Below are 25596 nucleotides of genomic sequence, written 5' to 3'. Positions count from 1 at the left end.
GTCATTGATGGTTCCTAATAGGCAATACGACACCTTGGAATCGGAAAGTCATTAGACGTTCTGTCCTTGAGTGTTAAATTTAAAAATGCTCATCTCGCTCTTCTCTCGGTCTGCGTCAACCCTTAGTTAGCCCCGTGCATGCCCCGTGCGCCGCGCGGCGAGCTGTACGACCCCTCCCCCCCCTGTTTCCCGCGCCCGCCGCGCCGCACGCCAACATGCCCGAATGGTCACGCTTTATTCATTTACGTCATCGCCACCGCGAGACTCAATTATTTATTTTAACACTCTTGATTTCAAAGGAGTAACCTCTCTTCTCTTTATCTTTGAAATAGATTTGAATAACCTCATTATACTACTTATCCTTTATAAAGCTGGCGGTAAGCCGTACTATCAATTTTCCGAGAAGAATATATTTTGTTATTACCTGACAAAATTGAGATCTAATCCGAGATAAAGCACGTACTGGCCTCCATCGATGTTTATTTTAGATATTTCCTAGTCCTATTAAAAAGTATTTTCTCTATTAACCTCTGATCTGTCTAACCCAAAAACGTGAATAGTGAAAATCTAATGGGCATAATTAAAACACATAATAACGGGTTCTTACCGCGTTTAAATGGGGATATGAGACTCCCGGGATGGATGGGAGTCTCATATCCCCATTTAAACGCGGTAAGAACCCGTTATTATGTGTTTTAATTATGATAATAACCGCGTAAACTTAAAACAATGTATCTAATGGGCATATGAAAAGTGAACTTGGCTAAAGCACGCGGTCGCTTCATACAAAAATTTCATTCTAACCGTGTGCCGCCTAATGCCTTGATCACACCTACCGAGTGGACGGGCGAGACAGTGCGGGGAAGCGCGGGGGTGGATACTCGGCCTAGCAAATAGCACGGGGTTTGAGTAGCTATCTCGCCAAATTATTATTATTATTGCGTATGACAGACATTAATAAAATATCCTGCGTGGATAATATATCCAGCTTAAGCTCCCTTAACCAAATCTCTGCTGCATCCGTCACACAATGCAGCTCACCACCTGGGAACCGGTGCAGAGGGCACTCGTTCACTATGTGAGATATGCTTTGATCCGGGTGACCACATTCACAGTATGGCGACTCCTTTAAGCCCCATTTATATAGGTGATGGTTTGACTTTCCATGGTTGGTCCTGCACCGGTTCAGTCGTATCCAGATTTTTCGCTTGATCTCGCCAAATAACTCGTAATGTTCATACACACCGAGTACTCGGCCGAACGCATACTTACAATACAAGAAATAAACATAAAATTGCTATTCAAAATTCTAGATTAAGTAAATTAATTCCTTTTTTTTTCGGGGTTATGTATACGTTTTTACTATAAAATACCAGATAATATTTTAATTTTGTCAGAAAATAAATTTAAAGCTCATGTGAAGCTTACTTTATGTAAAAAAGCTTTTTATAAGATTAATGACTACCTAAATGATAAAAATGTCTGGCATTGAATGTGTTCCTCTAGTTATTAAATAACTTGTAATGTATATCCTCATTGGTTTTTAAAAGATGTGTTGCTGTTGCAGTTTCTTGACATTTCTTCTCCTCAGCCATAACACCTTGCGAAATGACGTAAATTTAAAAATGTTACATTGACCTTCAACAAGTTTATCCATGATAATTACGTTGAATAAATGATTCTGATTTCTGATTTCGCACTGTAACACCCGTCCACTCAGTAGGTGTGATCAAGGCATTAGGCGGCACACTATGGTTACTGCCCACCGATCCCGAATTTCCAATCTCGAGTCGGGATTGCATTCCCTAATCATGATGCTATGTTATGTTATGCCAAAAGTATAAAAAGCAAAAGTTATAATAGTTACAATAAAATTTGTCAGAAAAAAAATTTAAAGCTCATGTGAAGCTTACTTTACATATGTAACAAAGCTTATAGTCTAGTATAAAATATGCTCCTCCATTTATTAAATAACTTGTAATGTATACCCTCATTGATTTAAAAGATGTGTTGCTGTTGCAGTTTCTTGTCATTTCTTCTCCTCAGCCGTAACACCTTGCGAAATGATGTAAATTCAAAAATGTTACATTGACCTTCAACAAGTTTATCCATGATAACTTACGATGAATAAATGTGGGGGGTTAATATGGCCACATCGAAGCAATTCATCTAAGAAAGCAATATTGCTATTTGACATTTGGGTGCATTGCGCACTTTCTTTTATATGCGCAAATGTCAAATTGCAATATTGTCTTTTTTAGATGAATTGCTTCGATGTGGCCATTTTAACCCCCCTGATTTCTGATAACTTTCACTCGCTTCAGTCCAGAGTAGTTGGGTTGTTCTTCTTTTTTATCGACAATGATCTGTCCTTCGTTCTGCTTCTGATAAGTTATGTTTTAGAATTTTATTTCATGTTTTGATTGTCCAAAAATATAGTTATCTTATTATATTCAAAATACAAGCAAAATACTAATCGGTTCCTCAATTAGTTATTAACGTAGCTTGATCGTTTTTCACAAAATTATGTGACAGAGTGGTAAATTGAAATGCTGTCTCCGATGAAAAGGGCCACTCTGTCACAATATTTTTTGGAATGCGCCTGCAAAGAAAAGTATGTTACCAAGATAAAGAGAACCACTAAATAGTCCTCTACAGACACATCTTTATATGATGTTTTGAAATATTTATTGCCGTTATAATTTTAAAGATGTTAAATCCGATAAATCGAGAAAATGTCTTTTTATTGTCGATAAAAAAGAAGAACGACCCAGTTGCAATTTATCTTCCTTTTCATATTCAAATTGAACAATCATAGCAGATAGGGTTTGCGGCGAAGGTGCTCATATCCATCATTTGTAAGCAGTTCCCTTGGAGGTTGGACCGTACTCGATCAAGATTGAGATAAGCCCTTACCCCGATGAGTACTCTTAAACGGCCTCTGTGGTCCAGTCTCAACCACTGAAACTTATTTCCTTCGAATTTATTTCCTTGTAGAAATATGGTGGCACATTAAGTATGTTACATTAGAAATGTGCAGCTGCAACGTGACTGAAATGACGTAGGTTTCTGGTTTGCGCAGAACGGGAAATGAAATAGACTATACGTCATTACGTAATCTATTTTTGTTTATTCTAATATACATCAGGTAAGGTAGTAATAGCTAGCGAGGAGTGAGTGTATACACTATACACCTCTGCCTGAGTGGTCCAGTGGTTGAGCGTTGGACTCACGATCCGGAGGCCCCTGGTTCGAATCCCGGTGGGGACATATCACATATCACACATATCAGTTATTGTATTGTAAATGGATGTCACGGCTTTGAACGCCGTAAATTCGACACTGTGTCAATATAGTTTATCAGATTACCAGAGGGGTTTACCTATTACCTAACAGAGCATTTCCAGGTACAAAGCTTTGGCATCGCCGGTCACTATTAGATTTGCTTTGGACGGTGGGATGTCATGCGCACATTCCATTTGGCATGGTTGTTTTGGCGACATACAGACTAACAGAACAGTAATACCTATCGGACTTGCATCAATGACTTAAGTCACACCGCGGACACTTCGTACAAAAACCTCGTTTTACACAGACACTGGTGCTAATTCCTGTAAACACCATCTAATTTTATTATAAGTTATCATTCATCAGTCTGTCATTTTCTTATCCGCCGAAAAGTAAAGGGACGGGTAATCGACCAGCTTAAAATTTATGGAACACACGTCAATTTCAAGCACAAATCTAAAACAACCGTCTCAAAATTTTACATTGCCCAATAACCCGCCAGAATTATGTTGACAGCACACGTCAAACGGTTTGCATACCAGCGAGATACCTTTTTGATTTGCCCGGGTTATTCATTCATTTACTCATTCTTCCTAAAATTATGAGCTGTCAATCATCCGTCCCTTTGCTTTTCGGCGGATAGGAAAATGACAGGTATAACTTAAAGTAAAATTAGGAGGTGTCTGTAGGAATCGGAGCCACTACACATTAACGTTATCGTACATCTGTGGTGTGACGTCTGACGCCCTTACGATTGAAAACTAAAGCATATACTTACCTAATAAGGAATAATACTACTTACCTACGTATAGAACGGCAACTCTTCGCTCCCCTCTAGCGGCTGAGCTAGGTTTACCTCACCCCTCGATCTTACTTTACTCTTCAATCGTATTGGCGTGTTCCACATTCCCGAGAAATACATTTTCGGAGGTATGCGACCTAACCTATATTGGGCTGGTTTTCCCTTCGCGGGTTGCAAGGTCAGACAGGCAGTCGCTTCTGTAAAAAACCGGACCTGTCAAACCTTCAGATTAGGTAAGCGGACGCTGTGAAAAACAGGATAATGCTAGGGGGACGATGGAAAGCATTTTTCCTGTCGCCTCTTTCACGTATGAAAGAGAAAAATAAACCTTAAGGGCGTTTTCACACTACTCCGATGCAGAGTCCGTGAAATAAAGGATCCGAAATGGCGGTAGAACTATTTGTATGGTAGCTTACGTATCCGAGATCCGATGATTCCTTCACAATTTGTTTGTTCACCGCTGAGCACATGTGTATATTACATGTATATCATGTCAGATCCAAATATAAATTCAAAAACAAATTCAAAAAATATTGATTTAGGCCTACTCCATTCCATCTACGGACAACTAGATGTCGGCAGCTATTTCATAATAACAATAAAAAATAAAAACACTTTATTGCACACAAATTCACAAAACATTTACTTACAAGATAAACTTATTCTAAGGTGGGCAAAGGCGGCCTTATCGCTAACAGCGATCTCTCTCTCTTTCATCTTTATGTTGTAGATATACCATCAATCCGCTCTAAACGTTTTGCCTCTTCCTTTTTGATGCGAACAGCAAAAGACTGGAACTGTCCGCCGTCGTCTGTTTTCTTACTTATAATCTAGCAGTCTTCAAGGCTAGAGTCATCATCATCATCAGCCCATTAACGTCCCCACTGCTGGGGCACGGGCCTTCCCTATGGATGGATAGGGAGTTCGGGCCTTAAACCATCACGCGGGCCCAGTGCGGATTGATGGTTATTAACGACTGCTAATGCAGCCGAGACCAACGGATTAACGTGCCTTCCGAAGCACGGAGGAGCTCGAGATGAAAACTTTTTTTTTTTGTGGTCACCCATCCTATGACCGGCCTTCGCGAAAGTTGCTTTACTTCAACAATCGCAGACCGAGCGCGTTGACCGCTGCGCCACCGAGCTCCTCAAGGCTAGAGTAATCAGTAAAAATTGAAGAGAAAAAAGACAAAAGACTATCAAACCATATAGAAGAATAAAATAAAGAAATAGTTTATTTTAAAAGGGCGCCACACACAAAAAAAAAGACAACAACATCATATCAAATTTTCACTAAAACAATTACAAAAACGCAAGACGGATGTTTGTCGAAATGAGCATAAGGTGGTGGTGGACGTCTTGAGATAAAAGGGCCTCAGCACAAGTCGCGGCGTGAACCACGACGCTGATATTATGTGGACCCTGTTGGGTGACGCACGAACATCGTGTTCCATAAACAGTATAAAATCAAGTATAAGATCCATATAAAAATGCGTATAAAAATATTCTATTATATAGTCAAGCGTTCTTCGAAGGCTACCATGGCACCAAACAAAGTCGAACATTACACGAAAATCCCTATTTTCTTGGTGCGGCTTCCGTGTACAGGGAGCCTATGTATCTTTCAGGCTTATAGTCTTATGAAGCCCCAGTGCCATTTTCAGTAGGGATGTTATTATTAGACATTTTATAGCGGGTCCCCAAATAGCCCGTATTGTACAAAGCTGTGGGATTTCGACCTGGTCACATCACAATGCGTATAGAGGGGTATTGCTGGGGTACTTCAAACCCGGCCCTCAAGATAGGTATTTTATGACCAGAACGGAATATTTCTATGAACAAAATGTTTTAAGGTGAGCACACAGTGGTGCTAATTCCTGTAAATACCATCTAATTTTATTTTAAGTTATATCTGTCATTTTCTCATCCGCCGAAAAGGAAAGGGACGGGTAATCGAAAAGCATAAAATTTATGGAACACACGTCAATTTTAAGCACAAATCTAAACCAACCGTCTAAAAATTTTACATCAGTCAATAACCCGACACATTCATTTACTCATTCTTCCTAAAATTAAGAGCTGTGAATCATCCGTCCCTTTCCTTTTCGACGGATATGAAAATGACGGATATAACTCAAAATAAAATTAGGCGGTGTCTCCAGGAATCGGGGCCAGTAACAACATAAAATAAGCTGATGATTATACAGGGTGTCAGGGTGTGAGGCTTCTGTGCCTCACTTAGCAGGGTCCACAGAATACCAGCGTCGTGGCTCGCGCCGCGGCTTATGCTGAGTGAGGCCCTTTTATAAAGGACACCACCACCATCGTTGACCAGTCCATACACTCAATTATTTGTATTTCTCGTGTATGTTGTTTTTATTATGTGTTTTGTTTGATTGTAAGTTGTGTGTTACTCCGTGTTTTAAATTATATATTTGTTTTATATTTGTAACTGTGGTGTCCCTTTATAATAAACGTTTCTTTCTTTCTTTCTTTCTTTCTGTTAGTGACATCGTAACGAAAACTTTGAGGGATGATTCAGACCATGATTCTGAGTTGATATCAAGTGGAATTTTCTGTCGCAAAAGTATAGAACTAAAAATAATAAAAAAAAAACAAAAATGTCATTAATTTTCCAACAGGAAATTCAACTTGATATCAACTCAGAACCATGGTCTGAACCATCGGATCCCCCTCAGTATTCGTTACGTTGTCAGTGACACCCATACCTACTTGTATGGATATTTGTATGTACTTGTACGAGGTGCAGGTGACATCGTAACGAATACTGAGGGGGATGATTCAGCTCATTATTCTAAGTTAATATTAAGTGGAATTTTCCATCGCAAAAGTATACAATTGAAAAAAATAAATAATTAAATAAAAAAAACATGAATTTTGCGACGAAAAATTCCACTTGATATTAACTCAGAATCATGGTCTGAATCATCCCCTTCAGTATTTGTTACGATGTCACGAACATCCTGTATTCCCAATTGGGTTAGTCAGAGGCACATCCATCGCTAGATGAACTGAGTACTCACGCTTACGAGGGTCCTGGTGCCCGCCGCGTCTTGTGCTGAGTGAGGCCCTTTTATCTCAGGACGTCCACCACCACCTTCTGATCATTTCGAGGTAGATCCGTTTTGCTTTTTTATAATTGTTTTGTGAAAATTTTAAATCATGTTATTGTCTTGTTTTTGTGTGTAGCGTCCTTTTATAATAAAAAACATCTATTATTTCTTTCTATTCTTTACCAAGCTTATACCCAGAGTTGAGTAACTCTGTGTTAGTTGAAAATATGATTAATTTCAATAGACCAATTCAGTACAATTAGTGATTATTATATCAATAAAGACAACATTAAAAATTTACTATAGCTTCTTCAAAGTATTTAAGCTAGTGTTGTGACATTTATTAGCATAGTGAGGTATCAGTCGAGATTAGGCTGAGCGATTCTCTCCAACAGTACCTATTAGTGATGTATAATATTTTACTATAGTAACCTACGAGATGATGCAAAATTTAATTAACATGTAATACAGTCACGAGTACTACTCATGCACTGTATGTATACACTTTGAAACCATGTCACATTAACTTTTTTGACAAAATCAAACCGTATGTCTGATTAAATGTCAAATATGATAGTGCGACAGGGTTCTAAAGTGGGTACATGATATTGCTTATGACTGTACATAATTAGAAAAAGCAATTGCGCACGGCAGCCTTTTACTAATTGTTTTATCGAAGGCGCACAATAACACTTAGTACACTTCTCTACTAGACTGGGCGTAAACGTAGAAATTGTTTGCTCTTAAGAGTTCGATCGTAAAACTAGAAGGTTTTTCTCCGATTGTTCGTCTGTACGAAAGTATTTAGGGATTAAGGAAATCTTTTTTTTAACCTAGAACGTTCTAAACACCTTTGATGACGTGGATCTATGCAAAATATGGCCATAGACATGTGTGTGTGCGCGTGCGAGCGTGCGTGCGTGCGTGCGTGTGTCCGTTTGTTTGTCCGTCTTTCACGGCAAAACGGAGCGACGAATTGACGTGATTTTTTAAGTGAATATAGTTGAAGGGATGGACCACTGTCCATCCCGTAGGCTATTTTTTGTCTCTTTCTAACCCCCCACTTCCCTAAAATGGGGGGTGGATTTTTTTATGGAGCATCCTGCAATTTTCAAGGTAGAAAGCTAAAAATTGGCATGTGGACTATTTGTGACTAACAAAAAAGTCGGGCATCATTTTTTTTTTAGAATTCTGCCCCCTACCCCTTCTAAGAGGAAGTGAAATTTTATATAGCATTTTTCGCAGTTTTCAAGGTACGAAGCTAGAAATTGGTACATTAGACAAGGGGATTTGTAAAATAAATAAATAAATAATTTGTGTTACCGCGAAATTAACGCAAGCGAAGCCACGGGCAAAAGCTGTATTTTATAAATTAGTAGTTGGATAGTCTAGCTCGCTCGACGCCTGATACGAATTGCTTGCTTGCTCTATGATTGTGTATCGTCTTATTGGTAATTCTGACGAGCCAAATATTTGCAACATTTACGTTGTAAATTCTCCTATACCTGAAAAACCTTATGGCATGGAAGCGATCATTGGGGTCGAATTTATAGTAGCCAATGTATAGGGTCGGATATTGTCCATAAAAAAGATTTAAGGCTCTCACTGTATTGTGTGGATAAATTGATAAAATACCAGACTAACTTTAAGGTGTTGAGAGTAGGTACATAAGTATAAAAACGGAAGGGAATAAAGCACTCTTCCACTGTCAATGGTGAAGCGATAAGCTATAAACTTACGTGTTTTTTTAACGTGACTGATTGTAGATTTGCCGCAGATGGCATTAACTATTTTTTTTACCTGACTTTCCTACACATTAATTGAAAAAATAAAAATAAAAAAAAGGATTCACTGATGTTTCTTCAAATAAACTTACTTCGTAACGGCCTCCGTGGTCCAGTGGTTCTGCGTTGGGCTCACGATCCGGAGGCCCCGGGTTCAAATCCCGGTGATGACATATCACAAAAATCACTTTGTGATCCCTAGTTTCGTTAGGACATTACAGGTTGATCACCTGATTGTCCGAACGTAAGATGATCCGTACTTCAGAAAGCAATTTAAGCCGTTGGTCCCAGATACTTCTTACTGATGTATATCATAAAATGATTAAAATAACCCGACGGACAGTAGTAAAGAAGACAGAACAATTTCCCTACTTCAAATTGAATATTCTTTGTTCTAGAAAAGCTGATTCATTTCAAGAGTATTAGAGAAAGTAAATTATACTTCCTTTAGTCTAGATTCAGTCGTCTCTTACGGAAGATCTCTAAGTAAGTACTTAAGCCATACTTGAGACGTACAATATGAAAAAGGTTTTAAGTAGAACATTTTTATTTCTATATCATTGAATTCGACTTTATTAGTTTGAATTCATATATGGTATTCATAAATATGCGTATTAGAGCAATTAACTCCCTTCATTAACTATTCCCTGACACACATAGCCACACCGGGTTCTACAAGCAAACTGAGTTTAGAAACTTTAAAAACTTTCACTTGAGTTATTTTAGATTTAGATTACTTATTCTTCTACCGTGTGGGTTGTGAAGTGGATTACCAACCCCATCAACCCTGGTGTCAGGGTTATTATTGAGCCGCCAAAGGCCATTGTCACGGCTCATGTAACGACTACTAACTTACATCGGATCGTGAGCCCAACGCTCAAACCACTGGACCACCGAGGCCGTTGATTTGGATTACTTAAAACACTTGAGGAGCTCGGTGGCGCAGCGGTAAACGCGCTCGGTCTACGATTGTTGAAGTTAAGCAACTTTCGCAAAGGCCGGTCATAGGATGGGTGACCACAAAAAAAGAAAGTTTTCATCTCGAGCTCCTCCGTGCTTCGGAAGGCACGTTAAGCCGTTGGTCCCGGCTGCATTAGCAGTCGTTAATAACCATCAATCCGCTCTGGGCCCGCGTGATGGTTTAAGGCCCGATCTCCCTATCCATCCATAGGGAAGGCCCGTGCCCCAGCAGTGGGGACGTTAATGGGCTGATGATGACTTAAAACACATAATACCGGGTTCTTACCGCCTTAATCAGGGCTATGTGACTCCCGATATTTCAACACTGTTGCAAGTCCCATAATCACGGGACGATTTTCGGGTTAGGATTACTTTATACTTGGCCGTTTCGTCAAGACGAGGTAAAAGCACCTCCTCACGTGAAAATAAGAAAATTCTGTGAAAGGTGATACCAAGCTTAAGGCGAAATATCAAATAACCTTTTACTCTGAGGGTTTCCAAGTGGAATTAAGACAGTAAACCCTGAGGTTTATCACTCGCTCGGCCGGTGGCATAGGGTGGAATAATTCTGATAAATTGTATAAGAATATGTGGGTGCAAATGGAACGGCTTTTCTGTGGTCATAGCGCTGTGTAGCTCATATTTTGTTAGCTAAATGTATTGTGGATGTGTGTACATAGGTATGTAATAAGAATAAAATGAATTTATAGCCAGTAACAATTCACATTTCTCTATAAGAACTAGTTAATTATGAATATTACGAATACGGACAAAAGGATATGGCTCAGCTTGTGCTGTGATGGAGCCATGCTATGGCGCTATCCAGCGCTGGTTTTCAGTCATTTCCTCTTCCTGGGATATTGTGTGGACGTAATTGTCAACGAGGGCTAGAGGACATTAAATATAAATATACAGCAGCTTTAGGTAAAAAACCATAAAAACAAAAGACAATCAAATAAAATTATAGGTAGGTTCTCTTGAGTGTGTGTGTGTGTGTATATATGTGTACGTGTTATTTCGTGTGCTTTTTTTTTTAAATAATACACTAACACACACTTATAATCTGTATTCCGTCCTGTACGAGTCAGATTTATTTCGATTTAATTTTCTCTTTGAAAATACTTTACATCAATAACTTTGTTAATGCGCTGAAGAAGACTATAATGGCATTAACAAGTTGATTTATTCACTAATTAAACACTGAAAGGATGTTTTAGAGAAACTTTCAGTTACTAAACAGAATGGAAATGTTTAATAGTGTTAGGCTGAATAGTTCGTTGACAGTTATAAGACATTTTTCTATAAATGGCAACACAAGAATGGGGTTGTCAAATCGAACGGATTGATACACGCTCTCTTGCGTTGGGGACCTTGTCGACATCGGACGTGTTTACCAAGTTAAGTGTTATTTTCTTGATACCAGAATAAATAAGTGTGATTACTGTTCTTCCGTATTTTACTACAATAGTTTAATGAAGAAAGCAATATATTTTCAAAAAAAAAAACTAAAAGCAACTTTACAAACATAACAACATTAGCTCACGACTATGTTCCAATTAAGTACGTTAGGAAGTCAGAGCTACGTCAATTACAAGATGAACTAAGTACTCACGCCTCGAGGTTTCTTTTAGACCACCGAGATAGTTATACTACCTGAGGTAGCTTGTAAATAGCCTTAATTTATTATTAAGATTCTGATTGTGTAAATAATGCTGTAAGCTGCCCGAATAAAATAAAATAAAATAGGTGATGAGCCGTATCGCCGTCTATAACGGTCGAAAACCGCACTTAAGTTAATTAACTCATTGGTAGCAGGGTTCGGACCAGTACTCTCCGTTTGAGAAGTAAGTTGGTGAACAGAACCACAGTGACTATAAAATGCAATATATTAAAAAAAACAGGTACAGTGTAATTAAAACACATAATGGCCCCGATTCCTGCAGACACCTCCTAATTTTACTTTAAGTTATACCTGTCAGAAAGGGACGGATAATTGACAGCTCTTAATTTTAGGAAGAATGAGTAAATGAATGAATAACCCGGGCGAATCGAAAGGTATCTCGCTGGTATGCAAGTCGTTTGACGTGTGCTGTCAACATAATTCTGTCGGGTTATTAGCCAATGCAAAATTTTTAGACGGTTGTTTTAGATTTGTGCTTAAAATTGACGTGTGTTCCATAAATTTTATGCTTGTTGATTACCCGTCCCTTTCCTTTTATACGGATAAGAAAATGACAGATATAACTTAAAATAAAATTAGATGGTGTTTACAGGAATTAGCACCAATGTATAGGTACAGTTTACATACAAGACTCCAGAAAAACCTTGTTCTTTTCTTCATCTTTTAGCAACCTTTTTACGTCGCCAACTGAAGGGTCCGATTCATTGCGTTCCAATAGAGCCATAAAAAAGTCATAAACTGGATGTTTCAACAATTTTTACGACCTCCACCGGTGGAGTTGGTGACATAAACTGAGCACAGGTGTCAGGGATATCTATGAAACATTTATTGGATTACCACCTACATGTTGCATATCTTGCGGCATTTGATGTGCTGATAAATATTGCCAATAAACAAATACATGAAGAGAATTCGATTTAAAAAATAAATAAATAGTTGTTGTTACTTCTTCTATCGTGTGGGTTGTGAGGTGGATTACCAACCTCATCAACCCTCAGAGTTATTTTTGAGCCGCCAAAGGCCCCTGAAATGACTCATGTAACGGTAACTCACTTACATCAGTAAGTAGTGACCGGGACTAACGGCTTAACGTGCCTCCCGAAGCACGGATCATCTTACTTTCGGACTATCAGGTGATCAGCCTGTAATGTCCTAACCAAACTAGGGATCACAAAGTGATTTTTGTGATATGTCCCCACCGGGATTCGAACCCGGGACCTACGGATCGTGAGTCCAATTCTCAACCATTGGACCACAGAAGCCGTTACTACAATCCTGACACACCACTTTCGTTTCTTCCACTCTCACCAAAGACCTAATTCATCCTCACCGGTTTAGAATACCCATGATCTGACCTTTCTTTACAACATCCTGGATTAGATCACGATATGTACGTCTAGGCCTTTCTCTTCCAACCCTACCACTTAGACCTGTATCATAAACCAGAATACATAGTACACACACCAGGGTTGCTGAGGTTGGTAATCCACAACCCACACGATAGAAGAAGAAGATAGTACGGTCATGAGTACTAATATGTATACACTGTTAAACCATGTCACATTAACTTTTTTGACAAATCAAACCGTAAGTCTCATTTAATGTCAATTATGATAGTGCGACAGGGTTCTAAAGTGGGTACATGATATTGCTCATGACTGTACACACACATTGTCATACATACAGAATACATAGAGTATCTACCTACTAGTAGTATACGCAGGTAGGTAAAATTCATAATAATAACTCGTCGTCCAATTTAAAATTACAAAGCAGTGAGAATAATACCACGAAAACATTCTGATGTTAATTTCCTGCCTATTAAGAGTTAATTAAGACGAAATATTCCAAATTATTCGCAGCTGGAGAAAGAAATTCTTAAGTTTTTTAATTTACTCGCTTTCAAAAGTTCCTGTAGGTTCAATCGAGATAGACTTTAAATTTAGTTTGTTTGACGACTAAAGAAAGGGAGTGATGAATTTGTTTTTCACTAGAGAGCTTAGACTTTGGAAAGCAAGTCAGAAGGTTGAATGTTCGACGTCCGAATTTGAGTCATGTATCCGAGTATTTTTCTATAGATCGTAATTATTTTGATAGCAGAATGCAGAAAAATATCATAATGGATATTAGCGTACAATACAAGTTTTATATATCTAAGTATTATTTGATGTGACTTATTAAATTTTCAAATGGCATTAACTATTTGACCGGATAAATGGACACTTAATATAAGATACGACGAATATATTAAAAACATCTTAGAAGGGAAGCTACAAGGAAAGGGAGGAAAGGGAAGACCAAGAAGAGCTTACATGGGTCAGATTAAAGAGAAGGCGAACGTCGTGTCTTAAAAGCAAGTGAAGGAATTGGTATTTAATAGACAAATTATTGTCTCTCTCTCTCATTAGAGAGAGAGAGAGAGAGAAAATGTTTATTCAACAAATTGTGACACATTACATACAAAGTGTTACAAACAGAGTAAAAACAACAAAATATCATAAAACAATTTTTAAAACTCAGTACATAATATGGCACAGCAGTGAATAGGACACGAACTCAGCATTGTGTTTATTTCCGAAGAAACAGACGCTGTTTTTCAGTCGCTCCTTAATTTTCCGTCTGTTGGATCCCGCGAAGCTGACATGACTCATAGCGCAAATAAGCAATGTAGGTATCAATCAGACAGAGTTACATATTATATAAACAAAATATATTTGAACACATTATATATTAGGTATGCATAAATATTAATAGAGAATAGGTAATAACACTGCAACAGCACAATTATAACAATAAAGATAATACTTAAGGTGAATAATAAAAGTATCAGTACATAATTATTATAATATTGGGAAACAGGATGCATTCAAATTCAAATTCAAAAATATCTTTATTCAGTAGGTAACATAGTTACACTTTGAATCGTCAATTTTTACATATCGAACTTCTCATCCGCCTAAAACTACTGCAGCTTCTCACAACCTGTATAGCCGGGGAAAAGAAGCTGCAAGAAAAACCTCGGCACAGGGCCCTAGACGTTCTTTAAAAAAATAAAAATAAACATTAAATAATGGTATATAATTGAGTAATTTAGCTGCCTAATATCAGTTCTCAGACAGTTAATCCCATGCATTCATATCTTCTACATAATCACTAACTTTATAATAACCTTTTTTGTAAAGTTTTTGTTTAACTACTGTCTTAAAACAGTTGAAAGGCAAATTCTGAATGTCAATGGGAATCTTATTGTAAAAACTTATACATTGCCCCTTAAAAGATTCAGTAATCTTATGTAATCGACTGACTTGTAAAGCAAGTTTATTTTTATTCCTGTGCCGATCGCTATTTTTTGCAAATAATCCTATATGTTTTTTTACATATTATATTAAGTTTTCAAAGATATATTGTGATGCCAAAGTTAAAATATTAATTTCTTTAAATTTTCTTCATCTTGGGTCCCAATTTGTAAATCGCCCGAATGGCTCGCTTTTGCAGAACAAAAATGCTGTTCACATCTGCAGCATGACCCCTTGCTTTTTAAGAATGGAGAATGCTTCACCGACAAGAGCTACACTTTGTGTTCCTAAAGTAGTTTAGGAGTCCTAAAAGTTTTGGCAATCGGATTATTGTATCCCTAGCATTATCTCAGTTCCACGGGGCGCGCTCTTCTAATCTAACCACATTGGCGGACCCAGTTTTCCCTTGGCAATCTGACCTTCTAGCCCGACGCTTCATGAAAGGTACACGTGACAATATTTAGAAACTGGGACTAACAGCTTAACGTGCTTTCCGAAGCACGGAATCATGTTTCCAGTCTATATGGTGATATCGCAATATGGTTTTGAATTTCCCCACCTCCAGCAACGTGATAAAATTATCGAACGAATCAATAAATATTGTCGAAATCGATAAAGTTTTATTCCTTAACACGCGTCAACGTGATTTTGTTCGTATTTTGATAGGACGACATGACTTATTCGATCGAACGACATAATTGTATCGTCAGAATCGATAAAATTACCGTGACAAAACTTTATCAGTTTGCGCATGTTAACCCTACATACCGTGAATCGAATGCTCTTAAATGCTATACTGTAGAGCAGTGGTTCCTAACCTTTTTAATGTCACTACCCCTGTGAACAAGTATGGAAGAGTTTACCCCTAATTTCAAATATAATTAAAACCACACAAATTGGAACGAATATTATGTTTATTATGTAAGTAAGAAAATGCACGTTAGATAACTATTAATCTTGGAGTTAACTAGTGTGAAGGTTGAAATTGCTTTGCATTCGCAAGTTTGACAATATTAGGTTCGGTTTCACTCAACGCGCATCTCATGTCATGCTCAACATTTAGACAGTTTCTGGCTTTTGTTTTTAATGTAACAAGAGTTATAATACTATTTCGTGCTATCCCGTGTTACCCCCCTAGAATCTCCGTTTTACCCCTGAGGGGGTAATTTTCCCCAGGTTAGCAACCACTGCTATAGATAAAGGTTGTTTAAACTAATCTTCTTTTATTTTTTTTTTTTATAGATACCCACTCGTCGACTCCAGTGGTATGCCTGGTGATAGAAGGCGGCACAAACACAGTGCGTGCTGTGTTGGAGTATGTCACGGATACACCGCCCGTGCCCGTCGTGGTGTGTGACGGCAGTGGCAGAGCCGCGGATCTCATCGCTTTTGTTCATAAGTAAGTTAAAAAAAACCTATAAACGTCCCACTGCTGAGCACATGCCTCCCCTCAAAGTCAAAATATTTAACCCTTTCACGGACAGATACCATGGTACAATGATGGTTCATAATAGGTAGTATGACACCTTGGAATCGGAACGTTCCTAGACGTTCTGTACTTGAAAGTTTTAATGAAATAGTTTATTATAAAAGGGCGCCACACACAAAAAAAAAAGACAACAACATCATATCAAATTTCCACTAAAGAATTACAAAAAAAGCAAGACGGATGTTTGTCGAAATGGTCAGATATTAGAACATGAACTCATCAAACACAAACCCGTTATTGAAAACCGCATCAAAATCGGATCATTAGTTTAGAAGATAGGTGGGAACTTTACTTTGCACAAACGTACACACAAACATCTCTCACCCTAAACGCATATACCTGCTCCGTTCCGTCGTGGGTAAAAAGGGCCTCACTCAGCACAAGTCGCGGCGTGAACCACGACGCTGATATTATGTGGACCCTTTTGGGTGAGGCACGAACATCGTGTTCCATAAACTGGTTGCAATCCCCGCGTCTCTGTCGTCGACGTTACTACGAATTTATTTCCTTGTAGAAATATGGTGGCACATTAAGTATGTTACATTAGAAATGTGCAGCTGCAACGTGACTGAAATGACGTAGGTTTCTGGTTTGCGCAGAACGGGAAATGAAATAAACTATACGTCATTACGTAATCTATTTTTGAAATCAGAATCAGAAAATCAGAATCATTTATTCAACGTAATTATCATGGATAAACTTGTTGAAGGTCAATGTAACATTTTTGAATTTACGTCATTTCGCAAGGTGTTATGGCTGAGGAGAAGAAATGACAAGAAACTGCAACAGCAACACATCTTTTAAAAACCAATGAGGATATACATTACAAGTTATTTAATAACTAGAGGAACACATTCAATACCAGACATTTTTATCACTTAGGTAGTCATTAATCTTATAATAAGTTTATTAATATACATCAGGTAGGTAAGGTAGTAATAGCTAGCGAGGAGTGAGTTGAAATTCGACGGCCAATTAATTTTCGGTTTTTAGTTTCGGTTGAAGCATATTTTGTATACCTATACCATGGTATCGAATATGAATCGAACTTTCATATCGAGAGCCAAACTACTGGGCCACCAGAATTCCCAAATATATTCCGCTAAAGATTCATTATGAAGTTGGGCCCTGAAGAATCAGAGTTGTAGAATTAAAAATATAATGTTTGAATGTCTAGTCCTGTGCAGGTCTGTGCTCAATTATAACGGAAAAGCGCAATGTGATCCTCATAAGGTGACATTTATACGTTTGTGGTTCCTCCACGTGCTTGCGCATAATTATGGAAATTTCTTACTTATACGTCTTCTTCTATCGTGTGGGTTGTGAGGTGGATTACCAACCCCATCAACCTTGGTGTCAGGGTTACTATTGAGCCGCCAGTAAGTAGTAACCAGGACCAACGGCTTAAGGTGCCTTCCGAAGCACGGATCATCTTTCTTTCGGAAAATCATGTGATCCGCCTGTAATGTCCTATAACCAAACTAGGGATCTCAAAGTGATTTTCGTGATGTGTCGTAAAGTGTGTTCGTATGTATGATTTGAACCCGGGACCTCCGCATCGTGAGCCCAATGCTTAAACCACTGGAGCACGGAGGCCGTTAAGTTAGGAGAAGAAGAATTATGAGCCAACTACGTTAGTGAAAACTTCACTAGCAGGCAGGTAAATAAACAAGGTAGGTAGGTCAGGACCGGTTTACGTCATAGAATAAGGACTAATACAGTGAAACTTGGTTAAGTGGGACCTGGATAAGTGAGAAACCTCCATAACTGGAACTCATGCTGAGGTCCCAACACTTTGGCACTGAATTACCTCTGTTAGTGGGACGAGGTAAGCCTCTATATCTGGGATTCGTTCTTTCGATTTATCATCATAGTTACCTCTATAACTGAGACAGCGAGTAAATTTTATATGCATAAACCTCTGTAACTGAGATAACATTGTTTGTTTACTCATTCTTATTCTACCCACAAATTCCACACGTAATTCCAAGTACGTAAGTACAAATTTTGAGCTTCAATTACCTTCATTTTTAGTTTCGCTTTACTATCATACAGATGTTTATTTGAAAAATACATAACACGTTATTTTATTTAATGATCGCACCTGTGTAACTGAAATAACCTGTATCCTCACCTCTATTAATGGAACCCTCTGTAAATGAGACAGATATTTATTTATACCTGTATATCTGAGACACTGGGTAAGTGGAATACCTCTATAAGTGAAACGACATTGCAGGTCCCTTGATGTCTCACTTAACCAGGTTTCACTGTACTACGTATAGAACGGCAACTCTCCGCTCCCCACCAGCGGCTGAGCTAGACTTACCTCAACACTCGGTCTTACTTTAGTCTTCGATCGTATAGGCGGGGCAGACATCACACACAGATGCGCGTATAGGTACGATAATGTCAATGTGTGGTGTCTGTGTTTAGGTTTTTTATATGAAGTGACCGGTGTGTGGTCACTTCTTATCTGTAAGTAGGTCAAAGCATGAGCCTGGCTGGAATATTGTTAGCAACAGGTACAGGAACGGTAGCCCATTTTGAATTTATAACGTAAACTATATTATGCTACGTCAGATTTAGACTAGTCTAGATTTAGACTGCATTTTTAAATTAAACGGTTTTATTTTAAGGCCCGGATTTCCAAACACACGAGCATAGACACACATACTATAACATAAGCACACGACAACAACCTCCGTGGTCTAGTAGTTAGAGCGTTAGGCTCACGATACCACCTGCACCACCACCACCACCACCTGGCCACCTGTACCATCTAATAACCCTCAACTACAATGCCAGTCGTGCGGCCGCTACTGTCGCTCTCGCATTGGACTTTACAGCCATTTTAAAAGCTGCCACAGAAACGCTGTTTGAATCATCTGATAAAGATGTAAAGGCCTGAGATGAGGCTCACGATCTGGAGATCCGGGTTCGATTCCCGATGGGGACATTGTCGAAATCACTTTATGAGACTGTCCTTTGTTTGGTTAGGACTTTTCAGGCTTGAATCACCTGATTGTCCGAAAAAAAGTAAGATGATTCCGTGCTTCGGAGGGCACGTTAAGCCGTTGGTCCCGCCGTAAAAAAAACACCTCCACCAACCCGCAGTGGAGCAGCGTGGTGGAGTATGCTCCATACCCCCTTTGGTTGATTCTTCTTCTTCTTCTCGTGTGGGTTGTGAGGTGGAATAACAACCTCGTTCCGGTGAATTCCGGAGGTTGTTATTCCGGTTGATTGAGGGGAGGCCTGTGTCCAGCAGTGGGACTTATATAGGCAGTTTATGTAAGCACACGGCTATATCGCAATTGGGGTAGTCAGAGGTATTCGTCGCAAGTTGAACTGTTACAAAGTAATCACACCAAACCGAGCTTTAGAATAGCATAAAATAAAGATTAATATACTTCAGTATAAAATACATATTTGTGCTGATTCCAGTAGCTACACACCATCTAAGTTAATTTTAAGTTACACCTGTCTTTTTCTTATCCGCCGGCAAGGAAAGCGACGAGTAATCGATAGGCATAAAATTTATTTATGAAACGCACGGCAATTTTAGACAGAAATTCAAACAAAACCCTTTACAAATATATTGGCCAATAACCCGACAGAATTAAGTTGACAGCACACGTCAAACGGATTGCATATTTTATGAACGAGACGCCTATTTTATACGCCCGGGTTATTCATTCATTTGAAAATTAACAGTTGTCAATCATCCGTCCCTTTCCTTTTTGGCGGATAAGAAAATGACGGGTGTAATTTGAAATAAAATTAGGAGATGTCTGCAGGAATCGGGGCCATTATACATGAATGTAGAAGGGGTGCGGAGAGTTACCGTTGTAACTCTGCGCTCACCAATTATTTGGATGGTAAGCAGGTTAACGTGTTCTGCGTTTTCTTATTCACTCCCAATCCACAGAAGCGCTTTCAGTTTTTTAGAGTTCCGAACCTGAAAAGTTAAAACGGAACCCTTATAGGATCACTATGCTGACCGTCTGTGAAGACCCTTTTTCCCGAAACCGTGTAGAGGTATCAAGTTGCAATTAACATCGAAGACGTATATCTGTGGTCCCTTAAAGCTGTAAGGAGATCAAACTTCGAAGCCAACGGCCACTTTTAGCCTTGTTTTGCTATTCGTAGTGGAATCAAAAGTTATGGGATATTTCCCTTAGACCTAGAATCAGGAAAATTGGCAAGAAGGTCTTACAGCACAAGTTATCGTTAATATGTTGTTCCTTCAGAAAAATATATGTTTTGTGATTACAAACTTACTTGTATATTTTGTATTTGTACTTATGGGGACAATAGTTTTTCAACGGCAAAGTTAAAGTTTCGCCGAAACCCTCGGTGTAGCAGTCGGATTCGCACTTCTTTTTTTCGGTTTTTTTGACATGACGTAATAAGAGATGTACGTAATGACGTGAGGACATCAATTTGGATTTTTGTTGTTACAGCAATCAGTACGGTCACGAGCATTAATATGTATACACTTTGGTACCATGTCACATTAACTTTTTTGACAAATTGAACTGTAAGTCTCACTAAATGTCAAATATGTTAGTGCGACAGAGTCCTAAAGTGGGTACATTATATTGCTCATGACTGTACCCGTGCCGAGACACTCACAAAGAGAAAGTTAAATCGAAAAAATCTGACTCTGATCTGAATCTGTCAAGCCTGGACGAGCTTGTTAACCATTACACCAACGGATCCTCCTCCTGTTCATGCGAAACACTTTCAGTATACATTATGAATAAATTCAGTAAGACAAGGTCGAAAAGTTCTTAAAGAGAAGTCGTTCAATAAAGTAATTATGAACAGTCTTTTACAAATGAAAAACAAAAATCATTAATGATACCAACCAACTCCTGTGAGAAACTCCAACTATAATTGGAAATGGAAGCCAGAATTTTATTAAGAAATAATATTATAATGGGCTATACTTTCAATTAATAGTTTTGTAACTTTGGTATTATTAAGTGGCTATAACTTTTTGCTTCATAGGCTCCTAATGAGATACTTTTACGAAACGTCAAAACGAAAGTTTTCTATAGAGTTTGTATCACTAACACCCTCCATAGCCGGCCCTATTGCCCAGGGTCTTTCGTAGATAGTCACAACCTACGCGACACGGCTAATAGCTTTTTTTAAAATGTAGATTTGTCGTAAATGTATCTTGAAATCTGGGGTCCTTTAAGTCACGGGTGAATAGGTATCTTCTGGGTAAGCTCGCTCCACCGTCGACCCCTTCTTTACCTCGTGGAAGAATGGGGTCTAGACCAAACCCATCTGTTGACAATTGCAAGATAAAATAAAAATACCTTTTAAAATTAAGGTTATAAAAAATATTAATTCTTTACTTTTTTAAATTAGTTTTATATTAATCGATCTCTCTCTAATTGTCGGACGTGTTTGTAACCTTTGTAATTACCTAGTAAAACTGAATTATATGCGAAGTGACAGTCAAGAAGACAGTCTGCGAGTGGTGAAATAATCAATCCACACACATTTTAACACCATCTTATTTTTTTTTAAATGGCATTAACTACTGGACCGGAACCCGGTACCCAGTTACCAGCTGTTACAAACCAGAACTACATCAAACAAATCTCTTTGGAATACTAACGAATTCATCAGCGCAGTTCTGTGTCCAAATAAATTGAATTTAAACCTGCAGCTTAACGCCTCGGTATAAACTGAACAAAATGGCGGCACTCCTGACACTGACGACTATTTCATTTGTCTAAATTGTATCCGTTTAATTAAACAAGGGATACAGATAACAAATCTGCGCATTTGTAACAAAACAGAATATAATTAAAAGTAATCAAAACTGGCTTCATTCAGCTATCGACCCACTAGGGTCGATTAATTCTTTCAAATATTTTTCCTCTCAGACGACGCCCTGAGCCGAGGTTCGCGCCTAACTGGGCACCCTCAGGCCTGTTGTCTTAAACGTTGTACCGCAAATAATGCTATCTGCGGCAAATATGCAATAAGTCAAAAAAAACTGTTACTTGTTGTAATCGTTTGTAAAATGGCAAAGGTGCGGTCGATGTAAAAAGGGTATTAAGTTAATTTATTTAACGTCTAGTTTCCACTTCTGTGCAAAAAGCGCGACAATCCGTTCTCAGTTCGAGATTAAAGGATAGAAAATTTAACAACAATACTCGTAGTTCCAAATGAAATCTGTGGGTACAACGCTTTAATATTAATAGTAACTCTCGCCTGTGCCTGTCTGAATTGGATGAGAGCCTTCAACGCTCCCCATTTGTCCGGCCAAGTAGTTAATGCCATCTGCGGCAAATCTACAATAAGTCACGTCAAAAAAGAAACCTGTCTGAAATTCAAAGGCAATTTAGTCAGGAGAATTATTCTTTTCATGCTAAATTCAATATCTAAAATCATTCCGAGTTGATGTGGTCGGTTATTAATTTTGCACCCCACACGAGAGAAACATCGAGAAAATAATTATGAGATCACAACCTTAACTTGTTTATGAATTTTAATCAAAATAAGATCGAAATTTTATCACGTTTTTATACGACGTCACAATGTGCTTTTTCACACAAATTCCGTAGTAATTTCGTGTCGCAAACTGGCCTATTTACCTTCTTTTATAACGTAACACAAACTCAAGTTTATTCATTGGGATAGTGAAAGGTACATCCTTAGAAAGATGAACTAAGTACCCACCTTACCGAGATTTCTGTTAGACCTACGTGATTGGTGGTGAGCTGTATCGCGGTTTAAGATGGTCGACCCGACTGTGTTACTGAAAACTGCACTTCATCATCAGCCGTATGACGCCCACTGCTGGGCATAGGCCTCCCCCAAGGATCTCCACGACGATCGGTCCTGCGCTGCCCGCATCCAGCGGGTTCCCGCGACCTTCACCAGATCGTCGGTCCACCTTGTAGCGGGCCTACCCACTGAGCGTCGTCCGACACGTGGTCGCCATTCTAGAACCTTTCCGCCCCATCGGCCATCGGTTCTCCTCGCTATGTGTCCTGCCCACTGCCACTCCAGCTTTGCAATTCTCCGAGCTATGTCGGTGACTTTAGTTCTCCTACGGATCTCCTCATTTCTGATTCGATCGAGCAGGGAAATACCGAGCATAGCTCTCTCAATTGCCCGCTGAGCGATACCGAGCCTCCTCACGAGACCCATAGTAAGCGGCCACGTCTCACTGCCGTAGGTTATCACTGGCAACACGCACTGGTCAAAGACTGTCTTGAGACACTGAGGTATTTTGTACGAGAAGATATTTCGCAGCTTCCCGAACGCTACCCAACCTGAACGCTGAAAACTGCACTTATGATAAAATAACTCATTGGTGCAAGTACGGTACCGGGGTTTGAACCCTCGCTCCCCGTTTTAAATACAAGCCGGTAAACCACATGACCATAGTGACTTATTTTTTTTTATCTATATATTATTGTCATTTGTCTCCAGGTACGCATCAGAGACCGGCGAGCAGTCAGTTCTGGAGTCGATGCGGGAGTTCCTGATTGGCACTATCCAGAAGACGTTCGAGGTGGGCATCCAGCAGGCCGAGTGCTTGTATAGCGAGCTGCTGCAGTGCACCAGGAAGAAAAACCTGGTAAGTACCTGAGGTTCTATTTTGGTACCTTCTAGAAACCAGCAACCTTCAACGTCAGGAGCCTTTGGCGGCTCAATAGTAACCCTGACACCAGGGTTGATGGGGTTGGTAATCCACCTCACAACCCACACGATGGAAGAAGTAACGAACGAGTCGTCATTGGAAGGGTTATTCTTTACAGCTGCCTCCAAAAAAAACTACAGAACTTACATTTAACAAGATAACGTGTAAAAACGTTTTCGCTCGTATTCGGGGTTAATGAGGGTGGCACGTGTCACTTGGTTTGTATAATGGACGTGAATTTTGAAGAAAATAATATTATGTTACGCCGGCTGACCTTAACCGGTTGCCATAGAGATAAAACTCCAACAGTGGTTGGTGGAATGGTGATAATAAACAAAGAGGGCCTCCCCCCCCCCTCATATTAATTAATGTAACCATAGCTTTAGAAAGAAGAAGAAAGAAAATCATTTATTTTAGAAATAAGTAAGTGGTACACATTGTTTTAAGTTTACGCGGTTATTATCATAATTAAAGCACATTAAAAACGGGTTCTTATTTACTTATCTACCGATATCAAAAACATAAACAAGCGGCAAAGAAAGAGGGTAGACAAATATGTCTGCCACTTCAATCTCATCAGTCATCACGTGATCATGGCACTTGCAACAGTGTCGAAATATCGGGAGTCTCATATCCCCATTTAAACGCGGTAAGAACCCGTTATTATGTGCTTTAATTAAGTGGTACATAGAATAGAATAGTGAACAAAATAAATAATTTAAACCTTATCTCTAAAAAGGGACGTCAGCTCAGCAAGATGTTGTGACACTCCGACATTGAGGGAGTGCCACAACGCTGATTATCAGCTGAACCCCAAAAAATACTAAAATATAAAAAATAATAAGCTTAAATCTAAACAATCAAATCATATCAACTGTGTTAATAAAATGTATACAATTAAAGGATTATGCTGAATTTAGTTCGAGGGTGAGTGTGTGTGTGTGTGTGTTTGTTTGTTAAGGTGATTCATTTTCCATACAAAAGTTGATGCAGTGCTACAGGAAAACGGATAGAGGAATATTGTTATAAAACCGATAAATAGTAATATTTTGGTGTATTATTTTCGCAAACTAACAAAAATTTTGGGTCCGAATACGAGAAGTACCATATTTCAGACCCTCAATTTTGATCAATTCTACATTTGTAGTGGTGCAGATTACAGTGTATTTGCTGAGCGTGTAGTGGTGTCAATGTTAGTTTGTGTGCGTGATAGTTTTTTTTTCTCTAAAGGCTTTGACTACTTGACAAGTGTAATAGAATGTCAGTGACAATTTATAAAGAGATTTTGTATGAATAAATAAAAATACTACAATCTGAGAAAAGGAATATTGGAAAAATATTTTTGTTTTAACGCATATTATTTAAACATTTTTAAATAATGGGTAAGTACCGTGTTTTAAAAGAGGACATATATTATAATAAAAAATCAATACATAAAATGAAATGGCTGTATGGGCATAGTTCCCTTTGCCTTACCCTTCGGGGAAAACCAAATCAAAAAAAAAGTTGTTGCATTTGCCGGCCTAAATAGTAGTCATTTATAATCAA

General features: G+C 38.7%; 1 protein-coding gene across 11 annotated transcripts in view; it reads left to right on the top strand.

Moving 5' to 3' along the window:
• LOC126374140 (transient receptor potential cation channel trpm) overlaps window positions 1-25596 on the top strand; it is a 323537-nt gene that overhangs the window by 241956 nt on the left and 55985 nt on the right. For all 11 annotated transcript variants that reach the window (XM_050020602.1, XM_050020606.1, XM_050020604.1 and 8 more), the window contains 2 exons: window positions 16127-16283; window positions 23838-23985. In XM_050020602.1, the coding sequence (XP_049876559.1) occupies window positions 16127-16283; window positions 23838-23985 (305 nt within the window). The remainder of the gene's footprint in view (window positions 1-16126; window positions 16284-23837; window positions 23986-25596) is intronic.

This window comes from Pectinophora gossypiella, chromosome 17, assembly GCF_024362695.1.
Source record: "Pectinophora gossypiella chromosome 17, ilPecGoss1.1, whole genome shotgun sequence".
NCBI lineage: Eukaryota > Metazoa > Arthropoda > Insecta > Lepidoptera > Gelechiidae > Pectinophora > Pectinophora gossypiella.
This window is presented reverse-complemented; position numbering and strand designations above follow the sequence as displayed.